General features: G+C 34.4%; 5 protein-coding genes across 5 annotated transcripts; 3 read left to right on the top strand and 2 right to left on the bottom strand.

The window, feature by feature from the left end:
• Window positions 1–1,384: 1,384 nt before the first annotated feature.
• On the bottom strand, window positions 1,385–2,951 carry RO3G_05309 (uncharacterized protein; the record flags this gene model as incomplete). Its single annotated transcript, XM_067659899.1, has 4 exons — window positions 1,385–1,685; window positions 1,737–1,779; window positions 1,831–1,987; window positions 2,034–2,951. The coding sequence occupies 4 exons, from the start codon at window positions 2,949–2,951 to the stop codon at window positions 1,385–1,387; spliced, it is 1,419 nt and encodes a 472-aa protein (XP_067516000.1).
• An 866-nt stretch (window positions 2,952–3,817) lies between these two features.
• On the bottom strand, window positions 3,818–6,849 carry RO3G_05308 (uncharacterized protein; the record flags this gene model as incomplete). Its single annotated transcript, XM_067659898.1, has 8 exons — window positions 3,818–4,077; window positions 4,128–4,557; window positions 4,619–4,808; window positions 4,861–6,161; window positions 6,355–6,378; window positions 6,441–6,623; window positions 6,684–6,744; window positions 6,797–6,849. The coding sequence occupies 8 exons, from the start codon at window positions 6,847–6,849 to the stop codon at window positions 3,818–3,820; spliced, it is 2,502 nt and encodes an 833-aa protein (XP_067515999.1).
• Window positions 6,850–8,121: 1,272 nt separating this feature from the next.
• Window positions 8,122–8,816, top strand: RO3G_05307 (uncharacterized protein; the record flags this gene model as incomplete). Its single annotated transcript, XM_067659897.1, has 5 exons — window positions 8,122–8,161; window positions 8,231–8,290; window positions 8,343–8,467; window positions 8,520–8,685; window positions 8,752–8,816. 5 exons carry the CDS (start codon window positions 8,122–8,124, stop codon window positions 8,814–8,816), a joined length of 456 nt encoding a protein of 151 aa, XP_067515998.1.
• Window positions 8,817–8,919: 103 nt separating this feature from the next.
• On the top strand, window positions 8,920–9,944 carry RO3G_05306 (uncharacterized protein; the record flags this gene model as incomplete). The annotated part of the gene is made up of 2 exons (XM_067659896.1): window positions 8,920–9,472; window positions 9,529–9,944. The coding sequence occupies 2 exons, from the start codon at window positions 8,920–8,922 to the stop codon at window positions 9,942–9,944; spliced, it is 969 nt and encodes a 322-aa protein (XP_067515997.1).
• Window positions 9,945–11,182: 1,238 nt separating this feature from the next.
• On the top strand, window positions 11,183–13,445 carry RO3G_05305 (uncharacterized protein; the record flags this gene model as incomplete). The annotated part of the gene is made up of 6 exons (XM_067659895.1): window positions 11,183–11,244; window positions 11,332–11,462; window positions 11,516–11,631; window positions 11,793–12,700; window positions 12,756–12,813; window positions 12,867–13,445. 6 exons carry the CDS (start codon window positions 11,183–11,185, stop codon window positions 13,443–13,445), a joined length of 1,854 nt encoding a protein of 617 aa, XP_067515996.1.
• Between the last annotated feature and the right edge of the window lie 552 nt (window positions 13,446–13,997).

The following is a 13,997-nucleotide window of genomic DNA, read 5'->3' as shown; positions in this document are numbered from 1 at the left end:
TGTTCTCGACTGAAGACTGGATATGATAAAACGAGGTAATGCTACGCACGTTGTTCAATTCGATTGTGGAAAAAAGTGACAATGTACGATCAGAGACATATTTGGCTATTAAGAATTAGGGGGTAATCTCCTGAATGCAACAGATACATCTTAAATTTTTCCTTTAAAGTAAATATTGCAGTCTTTATAAAACACAGGTTTCGGGAAAAGCTCTGTACCTAAAAGTTGGCTTGCATCAAACTGATGCTGTTTAATTGCCTTTACAGACTTTAGGAATGCAACTTTGAATTGCAGAGAAATTGATGTACAGAAATAGAACACTATAACCAAATAATGCTTTATCAACTTATTCCTATTGATAACTATTCCCATGATTATAAAAGCTCTCAACTATACCCATGTCCCTTGGTTCAAGAACGGAGGGTGGTGATCGATTTGGATGTGTTCCAAAATGATCGGCACATGTAAAGCTTACAAGAATCATAGTTGCTATTCATCTGTAAGCTTAAAGGCACTCTGTACACAATGAAATGGTTTCATTTCGTTTTGTTCAAGTGCCTTTTTTGATCATTCAGGAGTTGATCAAAAAAGATCAAACCATCTGGTACTGATGATTATCTTATTCAATCAAAATCAACTTGTTTGATTCAAAGCATGTGAAACAGATAAAATTCAGGGGAGCTTATTACTCTACTATTTTGTAATGGTAAATCGTATCTGGACATTCACTGTATTAACAAAGACTTAAATTGAATAGAAACTAGAAACATTTTTCAGAGTGGATTCATGCAACTGATTGGGATGAGCAAAAATATGTAAAAAGCAAAGAATATGCTTACTCTAAAGAAAGGGATGGACTTTTATTAATATTTAACGTTCTTAGTTACTTGTAGGATGCCAGATAACTACACGTTGTTAAAATATTGACTGGAAGATGATCTGGTTAGATGTGCATTGCGATTTGGTATCTGTAAGTAGTTGTATCGAGTTGAAATGATGTAAAAGTGAATAAAAAGAAGGAAAGGGATGATAACGTGTCTTGGAAGTTTGCAGACATTCTCTGCAAGTTCAAGCCAAGGGTATTGGTAACTTGCGGAGACTGTTGTCTGTCGTGTCTATCATATTTGTTCAATTTTCTGATGGATGTAGTCATCTCCTAATACAAAGTAGAAAGTCATTGCCGATGTAAAATGAAATGAATTGTTATTCAAATAAAATAATAAAAAAAGACAAAAAATAGAGAATACAGCTGAAAATCTTCTTCTCAGAAGCCTTCAGAAGAAAATTTGTATAGACTGAGCTTCTATGTGAAGAATTGATTTAAAATGAATGCTGAATATTGCGTTTCATTTGTATCAGATATTAAAAACAAATTTTTTTTTGATTAGCAAGTGGGGGTATATTTCTTCATTATTGCTTCAATTTCATCTATTTCCTTTGGTGCTTTAGTCAAGTTTTCGTAACCGTCTTGAGTGATAACGACTGTGTCCTCAATTCGAACGCCACCAATAGAACGATATTGATCAAGGACGTCCATATTAAAAAAATCCTGATAGCCAGGGTACTCTGTCCAGATGCTTAGCATGGAGTCATTAAAATATAAGCCGGGTTCAACAGTGAGTACCATGTTGGTTTCCAATGGACGACCCAATAAGAATTGTGGGTTATCACTCAAAGTATCTTTTCTAATGAGACGTATTAGTATTCATTCCTTTCTGTTTTCTACATCTTCTTACCCTCCTACATCATGTACATCTAATCCAAGAGTATGACCCAGGCCTTTTATAGATGTTTCAGTATCACAGTAATACAATAGATGAATCAGCTTACCATGATAATAAAACGCACATGGCACATTCTGTTCAATCAACAGATTAATGTCTCCTACAAGTATCCCAATACGTACAAGCTCTTTACAGAGTACTTCTATAGCCAACTGTTGCATATCTTCCCAATAGACACCAGGTTTTAGTCTTGATAAAACAACCTAAGGCCATCATTCAATAGGGCAGTCGATTTATATATGATTTTACCTTTTGCATCTTCAAGACGATGCTGTAAACAACTCTTGCTTCAGTTGAAAAAACACCTTGTACAGGAAATGTACGTGTGATATCACTACCATAACACAATTTTTCACCACCCGCGTCCACAAGCACAAGTGAATTGGTTGGTATGTGCTGATCGTACCGAGGCGCGTGATGTAAGATGGATGCTCTCGGACCAGATGCTACGATAGGCAAGTAAGCCTGCTTATAGATCCCGTTGAGAGCACAACTCCACCGAAAGAGGGCAGCGAGATGGGCCTCGGTCATGCCTGGTTGACACTGTTTCATGAGTGCGACATGGGCCTCAGAAGATCCCTGAGCAGCTTGGCGGATCATCTCAATCTCCCACTGAAACTTGGTGAGTCTGGCTTCGTCCATGGCTCGTAAGAGTTGCTGGTTATCGATATCGAATCTTAGATTTCCGCTGCTGATGAGGTTGAAGGCATTGATGTATTGTGTCTTGTTCTTTAACACATAGACCGTCGTTGGATTAAGTTTGGCAAGAAGTTGAGATATCTCCGATTCAGCCAAGATTTCATCTACGTCGTATCGTTCCAAGAGTTCTGTCATGTTTATCTTGGGACCTTTCCAAATCACATCATCTTCATTTGATATATCACTGGGAGCTATCAAATAAATTTTGTCTTCTTGGATATCGATAATCACTTGAAAGTTAGGTTCATCAATACCAGTTAAATAAAAAAAATAACTTTCTTGACGAAATTCTAAGCCAATATCTGTATCGTCTCTTGTGGCCTCTGACTTTCCCTTCATATAAATAACACACGGTTTACTTTGATCGATTTTCATTAGTTTTTTGATTTTTAAATAGTGCTGTTTGGTTGGTAATATTGGTTTCTTGTGTGGTAACAGTGGGATCAAATTGATCGGATGTGGTGTCATTTTAAAAGAAAGGGAAATTATAGAATAATAATAATAAAAAAAAAAAAAAAAAAGAGAAATATTTCTTTATATAAAACATATTACTTTTTGCTCCTTTTTTTTTTTTTTTTTTTTTTTTTTTTGTCATCAGACTAAGTTACATGAAAAAATCTTATTGTTTTTATTTCTTAAAAAAGTATAGACGCGAAAATAAAAGAGAAAAATATTCAGTCAGAGATTTAAAGAAAAGTAAATGTACGATGTGAAACATTTCTATTTTCGACTTTATTTCCTTGCCATTTATATAATCTGTTTTTTTTTTTAGTTTATTTAGCATAGACTATGATTTGGTACGATAAATTGAGTGTAAAAGAATCACATTTTTCTCCTCATTAAGGCGTAAATGGAATACGATACATTTGACGATAGTTGAATGAATGCGGTTTATTAGGTAAATAATGAAAAAGCAAGCAAAATCAACCAATCAGATTAAATATGAACATAATCAGGTGAACACTATACATGTTTTAGTGAAAGAATAGTCTATTTGAATCATTGTAGGTCTATAAAGCGATGCTTGAGATAAAAATGGTTATTTACTATTAACTTCTTACTTTAAAAAGTAATCTTTGTTGCAAATAATTCATTGGTTCAACTAAAAAGATAAATTCAATAGACACATTCCAAAATTAGTAATCTCAAACCATATGTGACTCGCAACATGTCAACTTTGCATGTCATCTATGCAGATCCTGTCTTTCTCCTTAAATTTAAGGGGGAAATGATTGATGCTTCCGAAAAGTGACAAATGAAATACACAGAGAAAACTTCTTTATTAATACATTGGTTAAATGTTATTTCTAAATGGGTAATGCAATGTAATACAATTAAGGTTGAGTTTGTTGTTGTTGTTGCTGTTGTTGTTGTTGTTGCTGCTGCTGCTGTTGTTGTTGTTGTTGTTGTTGCTGCTGTCTAGCAAGAAGTAATCTTTGCTGTAAGTCTCTTACTGCATTAGGTTGTAAGTTGGCAAGATTGGCCATATTGATATTATTTATATTTAATAAATTAGTGTTATTGTTATTATTATTATTGCCTGACGTATTCGTCAAGTTCAAGTTGGATAACAGTAAACTGTTGGGATTAAGTCCTATTTTTGATATAAATGACTATTTTTCATTTTACTTCATCTTATTTTACCATTTATAGATGCTGTGACTGGTGCATTTGCTTGCTGTTGAGGGTTTACTATTCCTGTTGTGTTCATCATTTGTTGTTGTTGTCTCATATTTTGAATATGTTGAACATTTGAATTGTTTGCCGTTGGTGTTGTTGTTGTGTTCAATAAACCCATATTAGCCGTATTCTGAAGATTAGCCAACATGGCAGGCGTGATATTACTACCGGGCACAGGTGAGTTATTGATCAGGTTGTTTGGTATAAAAGTGTTGTTGATTATATTTGTATTATTATTTGGTGGTAGACCAGCATTTAAATCAATTAATGGCACCTTTGTAAACACAACACCCACAAGTTTTCCATTTGAATAAGTCAAGATAACACCGTGATGTGGTTCAGATCCCATGCCTAATGTTTGGCCAGATGCCAGATTAAATACAATCGTGGCAATCTTTTTTTGAAACAAGTAAGAAAAAAAAAATTCGTTTTGTATAAATTAATTTTCTGTTTACGTATTTCTTTTGTTCCAAGTTTTTCACTAATAAAGTAAAGTTGCTTTGATCTTGTTGACTGCTTGTACTCAAGGGTTTAAATTGACAAATCGGCAGTTTGTTTTCCAACGCTTGTTGATGAAGAACATTACCTCTACTTAGTGGTGACCTTCCGGCAATTTGTATACGTGAAGGCCATACTTCAGGCCGACTATAAAAATAGATAAGATAACAGAAAGAACGATAGGATTTAATATATTTACTATTCTTCTATATTAGTAATACTTCCTTTTGTAGGAATAGCGAATGCACCACAAAGACAGTTAAATTCTTGTAATTGACCTTCAGGTGTTTTAATATGCCAAACAATTTGTCCTGTCCAAAGTGGTTGTGTAGAAACAGCATCATTGCCTCCTTGCTGCTGCTGCTGCTGCTGTAAAAGTTGTGCTTGAAGTTCATTTATATTGGATGGTTTACCAGCGGCAACATTTCGTTGAGCCAACTGAGTAGCCAAAAGCATTCTTTGTTGAGGGGTCAGATTGGCGGGTATCTGTGAAGGGTTGATCGAGGCCATATTGATTTGATTTTGATGCTGCATCAAATTATCGGTAGTTGCTGTTGGTGCATTACTATTGAATGGAGATGAGGTAGTCGTGGTGGCTACTGCTGCATTGGAGTTCATTTGAGACATCGGATTACCAGCAGCTGCACGAGCTGCGGTAGAGCGTCTGATCTGTTCACTTAATTTAACAAGTGCAGTCTGAATCGTTTGAAGTTGACTTTGCTGTACAGGAGATAGGTTAGGCCCTAATGCTAACAAATTGTTTCTTTGTTGTAAAAGATATTGTTGTAATTGTAGTGGATTTTGCATACGACCTGCCAATGGTTGAGGCACAGGTGGTGCGCCCACAGGTCGAGCTCCTTGCTGCTGAACTGGCTGTTGTTGAATTTGTGAAATAGGTTGCTGTGGGGATGGTTGGTTTTGTTGTAGCTGTTGTGGTTGTGGCTGTGGTTGTGGCTGCGGTTGTGGCTGTGTTTGTTGAAATGGTTGCTGTGTCTGAGGAGAAGGTGTCTGCTGAGGTGCTTGATTGATCTGAATAGATGGCTCTGGCTGAACAATGGGTGAATTGCTTGTTTCTTCCTCTATTTTCACAGGCACTTCCTTCTTTACAACTGATTGCTTTTTCGTCATCTGAGGCGGGTTTGTCTCAGTAAATTTGTTGGCATCAAATGGATTCTTTGGTAACGTAATCTGTCCTGGCCCATTCTCTCTCTTTCTCTTTTTTCCAGCTTCACTTGTTATAGACTGAGGTGATTCAACTAGTGGCCTTGGAGAATTCTTTAGATCCACATTCCCCGGTTGAGGTGTTGTTGTTATTGCTGCTGTTCCTGTAGGTGTTGCTGTCACAGGAAGCTTGAATCCAGCAAGCTGGACAAGGTGAGAAGGTAGAACAGTTTCTTTAATCGTATTGATCTCGGTATCTTGATCATTTACTTTACGAACAATACTTTCCAAATCTTCATAACCTTGCTTTGGACAAATAAGTGAAAATTTGATGTTGCTCTAAGTAAAAAAAAAAAATTAAAAGTTTTGGAATAACAAAAATAATCCTAATTATTACTTTTTTCATTTCTTCAATTATTTTATCCATCTTAAATCCATCATATTTCGCATCCATATTACATCTTGTACTTAACTTATTGGGTAAACTATTTGATAAAAGAATGCAATGCTGAACAAGCTCTCTACTCTCTACTTCTTGTTTATATCCATCAAACAGCTTGTGAACAAAAATATAAATAAATTTTAATCATTCACAAATCAAAAGCTTCCTCTCTTTACCTCTAAAGCTGCCACCATGCCTTCTTCTACTGCATTCTTCAAAGGTCCACCATATTTACATTCAATGCTTTTGAAAATATCTTGAAATAAAATAGGGTCTGATGTAAAATATTTTCGATCGACTGTTATTTCTGATAATGGTTCATAATCTCCAAACACAACAAGCCCATATTTCAATGTTGGCTAAAGCAAAAGATAAGTAAATACAAAAAAGAGAGACATAAAGAAAAATGATAAGCTTACTGTTATCTTTGTTTTGGATTGTCTTTCGTCGGCTTCTGTAATGATGGGTGAACGCAGTTGTCTAATGGCAATGATAATGAGTAAAAAAAAAAGGGGGGGATAGAATATTTTACTTTAAGATAGGTTCAACATAAGCTTCATATAACAAATTTAAGTGTGGTTTCATTCTAGCTGATCCGTCTACAATAAATACTATGGCAACATCTTTTCTTTGATGGTGTGAAACAAGAATTTGTGGAGACTGTATAGGCGCAGGTGAGCTCTGTGAGCCGGGTGTTGCTACAAGATTTGAACTGGGCATCATTAAAAAAGATTTTAAAAGAAAAAGAAAGAAAAAAAAAATTAAAGCGCGTTTATTAAAGAACTTTTTTTTCTGTTGCAATTCAGTTGTGGATTTTTTTGCTTTTTTTTTATTGATACACTAATTCTAGAAAGTAATGCCGCATTTTTATAAATTTTATAATACAATCGATACATAAAAGCGTCAAATCAGTAAGATATTTATTCCTGGAAATAGTGTACAGAGCTCTGATTTATTAGCGTGACGAACGGATTTAGTCACAATCATGTTTTTGGGATTTAAACTTTTCATTTTTCTTAGTTTTGTTATAAATCAGATATTGTTTGCCCTTCTGTTAGTTTAGGATTATCAGGTGCGGAGGAAAAGCGAATGGGAGTGGGCATTAGAAAAGAAAACCAACAATAAAGGAGTTAATGAGAGTTGATTCGACTGTGGAATGATTGAAAATGGTAGGAGCAGAAGCTCAGGCTTAGAACTGGATCAGGCGCTTGGGTGATGTTGTACTACCTTGTGCCTTTATAAAAATCAATGATACAATATTTTCTTCACTGTATGCTATCCTTCAAAAGAGCTTGTCAGATGTAAAAGGCAAGCCAATTTGAGTAAAAATATAGATTTTGTGCTTATAAAAATGGATGAAGCTCATAAATTGTAAGTGATGAATGTTTTCTAACTCTTTGAATTTTATCAGCCATGCGCTCAATATGTTCTTCATAGGTTTAGGAATCTCACTTCTTTTACATCTTTTCTCTTTCCTTAACTTGTTCATATCATTTTCCCACTGCTAAGTTTAATCCTGACTTTTATCTATAATAACTTGTGTTGTTTGCTAGACAATGCACTCATTTTCTTTCTTGATCATATTGGCGTTCGACTTGGTAATGAATCAATCACATTCTTTCCTATCAGAAAAGCATATTACGAAACAAGCATGCTACTTTATTCGATATATCTTCTTTCAAAGCCAAAAGTTATCAAAACTGAGATTAAAAAAACACATATATGTGAATGATTGAATTATTATCCAGGCGCATATAAATTTCCACACAAAATCATTCAGTGTGACTCTTGTATTCTTACGTCACAACATATGCATTTGTGTATGAATGTAAATGCTCTTTTTTTTTTCTTAATAAAATGTCCAATCTTTCTGAATTATTAAATATTAGAAACAAAAGTGAAAATCATGGTTGAATAAGAAACATACTATTAGAATCAATTTTGTACTTATTGGCTTTTTCTATAGATCATTCTGATTCTTTAAATACAGACCATAAAACATTTAATTTCGCTTCTTCAAGTGACAGTTAGTAACAAGAAAAAAGTGTTTATGGACTCAATTGACTTTTTTTTTCTAGTTTTATCAAGAGTTCAAGCATTTTTACCACAAATACAACAAGCAAATGAACAATTACAAAGTGAAGATGTTTCGAAATTAAATATTGAAAATGTCAATGAAAATGAGGAACAATATATAGAAATGGTATAAAGCAAAAAAAAAAAGTGACAAAGAGAGCTAAGTGAATCATTTGCAGAATCTGGGATTAGGTGTTTATGATGTAAAGAAAGATGGTGAAGACGATTCTGACAGCGAGGAAGAAGAGGAAGAAGAGGAAGAAAAGGAAAAAACAATAAAGTTACCATCTAGTCAGCCAATTCCTGATAAAAAGCCAACTATTGAGCTTATGGATGATATGGAAAGTAAATAAAGCAATGTTCTTGTAAAGTTTTGTGGTATATCTTTATTTATAATTGGATAAATATCAGAACATGAAATGAAATTTCAGTTTTTTATTGTTAAAACTGAAGATTGCAAAGTTGTTGAAAAGTAGAAAAAAAATGTCAGCAAATAAAAATTACCAAAATCAGTTAAAAGTAATTCGCGCTTTTTTATTTTTCATTTTTCTTGTCTTTTTTCTTTTTCAAACAACATTCATGGCACCTTGGACCTTGGAAGGTCTTCAAAAGGGAGTTAAATATGCCTCAGAAGGTATTCGTATTGTACTTCAAAACCCAAACATACGAAGACAGCGCTTCATCAAAGTGTTTATTTATTTATCCATCATTTCCTTTATCATTCTTGGTCTCTTTAACGTTTTGATATCCTCTCCCATTCATATTATCCGATTCATACATTCTATTTTTAAATCTGACGAGTCTGCTCATATCGAAGAAACCTTGAGCTCAATAAACCAATTTATTCGAGAACTCATGGCGTCTGTTCCTTTGCTAGCCATCCTGTTCATGCGATATCTGTACCCAAAACCTTTGGATGAGCTCTTTATGGAATCTCTACGATATATTGATCAAACGCACCCAGATAACCCTCAATTTGCTGCCGTACTGAGCTGTCAAAAGCTAAAGATAAACTATTGGTTTGAAATGAAAGAATACGTCAAGAGAACTTGGAAAAAGTTGAGACTTGGTTTCTTGCTTTTCCTTTTATCCTTTGTACCTGTAGTAGGCCAATTTGTATTCCCCTTAGCTGGTATTTTTTTTTTTTTTTTTTTCATATGAACGATCCTTAAAACTATATCTATTTAGGTGCTTATACTTCTTACAAAGCTTTGGGCAAAACTCAAGGAATAGCTGTTGGTATTTGCTTCTTCTTTTTACCTCGTTGGGCTACAATGAAATTAGTGAGAGCACTGATTGGTATGCGATCCTTAATGCGTGAGTTATTGGAACCTTATTTTGTAAGGATGCATATGACACACAGAGAAAAGCGTCGCTGGTTTAGCGGAAGAAAAGATGTTTTATTTAGTTTTTCAGCTATTGCTTATGTCATGGTCAGGACACCTATTATTGGTATCATTGGATATGGAATTGCTCAAGCAGCATCCGCTTACATGCTTACAGTTGTCACAGAACCTCCTACCAAAGCAGAATTAGAACGAAAAGAAGTTGCAGTGGATAAACTAAACGTGTCAGAAAACACAAATAATAAAAAATTGGATTAAAATTTGTACCTAAGCAAGAATTGGATTAATTAAGTAAACTTGTTTCACAGACATTTATACAATGCATTTTTTAATATTTATCATTCTATCTTTTTTTCTTTCTTTGTCACTTGATAAATATATACAGTAGCTACAAAATCAAAGGGTAGTTTTTGATATCACAGTTAGCAGTTTCTTTTTTCTCACTTTATTTTGCTTTCCTGAATATCACACTGAATTTAAAGTATAGCTTTCTTGTATTAGCCTTTTTGAAACCTTATCACAACAACAGCCATCACAGCTTCTCCAACTTTGCCTCTGTTCATCATGGTAGAAGGCGTAGTTACAATAGCTGATATGCCCTTCACTGACAATCCTCTAGGAGGTCTCGTGTTAATATCGAACCCCGATTTGTCTATGAAAGGGCAATCCTCAAGGAAGTTCATATCTTTCTTTCTCCATTCTCAACTCACTCTACACGCTCAGCTAGTTTCGTTTCATCATTTCCCGGTGCCGGATGACGGATTTTCTTTTTAAATGAAAAGTTGTGCTCTTTTTTTTAAAAGAAAAAAATTGAAATACTGGTTTCTTTCAAACTGAAATTTTTTAAGTTCCCAGTAAGAGATGCAACTATCGTCGAATCGAGCTTGAAAAGGATCATCATAGAAGTTTAAAAGATAATCTGTCTGCTTTTCTTCTAGCTGGCCCTTCTCTGTTTGTTCTTCAAGAATATTCTACTCTTTATCCTCTTTGAATCTCTTTGCTAATTTAGCAGACTTTGCAGTACTGTAAATCATTACTTTATTGTGGTAGACAAAAAGAAGTTTCTGTTCACTGGTGTACTTGCTTACTACAGCACCCTTTTTGATTTTTCACTTTTTTCGCGAGAGCCAACCTCGTCTATTTGTGTATTTAAATCCTTAGCCATTACAGCTCGTTCTGGCTATGGAGAAGTTCAATAACTTCTGATAACAGACAATGCTCTTAATTAATATGGGTTCACATCTTCCTAATCCATAGTATCATTTGCTTTTTCTTCAAATATTCTTCCTTGGTACATAAAAAAAAATCGATGCTCATTTATGCTTTATTGCTAATCTATAAGAATAAAATACACCCTTTGAGAGAAACCGTCAATCAAGGTATCAAAAGTTTGTCCTGTTGCATTGTGGTTATAAATAAACTGAGAAAATTTTCAACTCCACCCCACCAAAATATAGTCAGTCAGGTCCAACTGTTTATGAAAGTGTAAAAATGTAATGATTATTATTTCCGCTTTTTCTCTTTGGTTTTTCCAAACATATATTTTATTGGAACCGAAGTAAGAAGACATTATTTTTAAATATTAAATTCAATAAAACTACTGCTGGTATAGAAGATCTTTATCTTTAATCTATTTATATTTTAGCGACCACTGTATGGAGTCCAGCTTTAAAGAAAGGTTAAAATACTTTCGTTCTGTGTTAAATGAACAAGATGACAGCAATGAATATGAACCTATAATAGACATAAAAACCTTTAGAAACGCTTGTTTTTATGGTACATTTTTCATATGAAAGAAATAAAAAGAGATTCACATATCATATAAAAAGGTGTACCTGACGAGCCTGGTTTACGTTCAACTGCATGGAAAGTACTCTTGGGTTATTTACCACCTGATAAACGAATGTGGACAAACACACTAAAAAATCAAAGATTATGTTATAATGTAAGCACAACAAAACATAAATACATATGCATAAAGTCTCATGAACCATTAGAATTGGGTAGTTGACTTGTTACAGGACCCGGCAGAAGAACCACTGTCCGTTGATCATGTAAGTTATCTGGAAAGGCATTTATATAAAGACTCATTTCCGATTTTACTAGCCATTGAATGATGAAAGGGGTTCTAAATGGGCAAGTTATTTTGAAGATAACCTAGTTTTAGAACAAATAGACAAAGACGTCAGACGTACCTTACCCGATTTTGCATTTTTTCAGTTACCTATCAACTCACAACAACAAGAACAGCAAAAGGATGACTATATCACGGATCCTTTATCAGCCAGTATACCCGAAGAACACGACTTGAAGACAGTAAACCGTTTTTCATTTACACTTAAATCTTCCATAAATCCAAAATCAACGACAGAAAATGAAGTTACATCCAGGCCACGAAATATAGTACGCAAACTATCTAATGCATTCATCAACTCAGCTCATTTAAAACTACCAAACAAAAGGCAATCGAACTCTACTATTACAAATCGACGCTCACTTTCTAAGCGTATACCTCGTAGCGATAACCAAAAGTTGCCAGATGATGACAATGATGCGTATCACTGGCAAGTCATTCAACGTATTCTTTTCATCTATGCCAAACTCAACCCTGGAGTAGGCTATGTTCAAGGCATGAACGAATTGCTTGCACCCATTTATTATGTCTTCGTAGCAGCCGACTCTGATGATGGTGCAGAGGCAGACGCCTTCTTTGTATTTACCATTCTCATGTCTAATTTTAGAGATCATTTTGTGCGGTCATTGGATTCAGATACAAGCACGGGAATTCATGCAACCATGAAAAGATTGGGTCAACGATTAGCATGGTTTGACCAGGCTCTCTTTCAAGACTTGTCTCAGAAAGATGTCAAAGAACAATATTATGCGTTTCGATGGATCACTGTCTTGTATTCACAAGAATGGAATCTACCTGATGTAATACGTTTATGGGACTCTATCTTGGCTGAGGAAGGGCAATTCGAGTTTTTATTGGATTTTGCTGTAGCAATGCTTGTGTAAGCTTAAGATAAAAGGATTTTTATACCAAGCAGGCTTATTATTTTTATTTAGCTGTGTTCGACGAGAGCTCATGTTGGGTGATTTTGCTGATAATATGCGTATTTTACAGGTAAAATAATAATGATAATAGTAACAGTGATAATAACGCAACTCTTATATTAGAACTATCCGATTGACGATATACAAATTGTACTTAAATCTGCATATGCTATTCGAAAAGCAAGATTACTGGCAAAATCTTCTCAAGATATAACACAGAATGAATTTAATGACTCAAACATTGAAACTGATTTGAGTGATACCTCATCCATATCTTCCTCCAATGATTCCCACAAATTTAGAAAGGATATCCATACAAGTTTTGATTCAATAAGTAGAGGAAGACCCAAGGAGTTCTCTGATGAGTTATTTAGAAAAAGTCTATCATCTATCAATGACGACATTGATATTAACATAAAAAAAAATCGTATGTCGACGGGAGGCATGATTACACAAAGTTTATCTCAAAAACTTGGTATTGTTAATACCCAAATAAGACGAACAACTTCAGTTCATTTAGCAAATGAAAAAGGATTTGATGAAGGTGAAATTCAAAAGCCAAAGTCTATTTTTGGTAGGTTTTCTCTACTGGCCTCAAGTAGTCCAATTTACCAAGAACTTCAAGAAAAGACACTACAAACAAAAGCTGACTACTCTGCAGATATAGATGATACAACAAGAGTATATAAAGGCTTTATTTAAATTTGTTTATAACTTTGTATCATAATGCAATAAATATTGTTGTTTATATTATTATCGTGTACTTGACTTCAATCCAAGTATTCTCTTCATTGCGAAAATTAAATAAAATATATGCTTAATGAACATGTATAGTGATCTGAATCGCTTAAAGCAAATCATCAATTAAAGAATTATAATTATTGAATACTAAGTATAGCATTGACATTTTAATACAAAACAAAATAAAAAATCTTGAACAAGTTAATAAAAAACACTTGATTTATTATAAAAAGATAAAATGTTTAAGCAAAAGAAAAATCATATCAATATCTTGCGTGATAAAGTTTTTTCATCAATTTTGATTCTTTTTTAGACAAAAAAGGATACTGTCCACCATGACCGCCGAAAGGTCCACCATGACTGCCGAAAGGTCCACCACGACCACCGAAAGGTCCACTATGACCGCCGAAAGGTCCACCATGGCCGCCAAAGGGTCCATCATGCCCATCGAAAGGTCCACCATGACCACCAAAAGGTCCACCATGACCACCAAAAGGTCCACCATGACCGCCG

This window comes from Rhizopus delemar, genomic scaffold, assembly GCF_000149305.1.
Source record: "Rhizopus delemar RA 99-880 supercont3.3 genomic scaffold, whole genome shotgun sequence".
In the NCBI taxonomy this organism is placed as follows: domain Eukaryota; kingdom Fungi; phylum Mucoromycota; class Mucoromycetes; order Mucorales; family Rhizopodaceae; genus Rhizopus; species Rhizopus delemar.
This window is presented reverse-complemented; position numbering and strand designations above follow the sequence as displayed.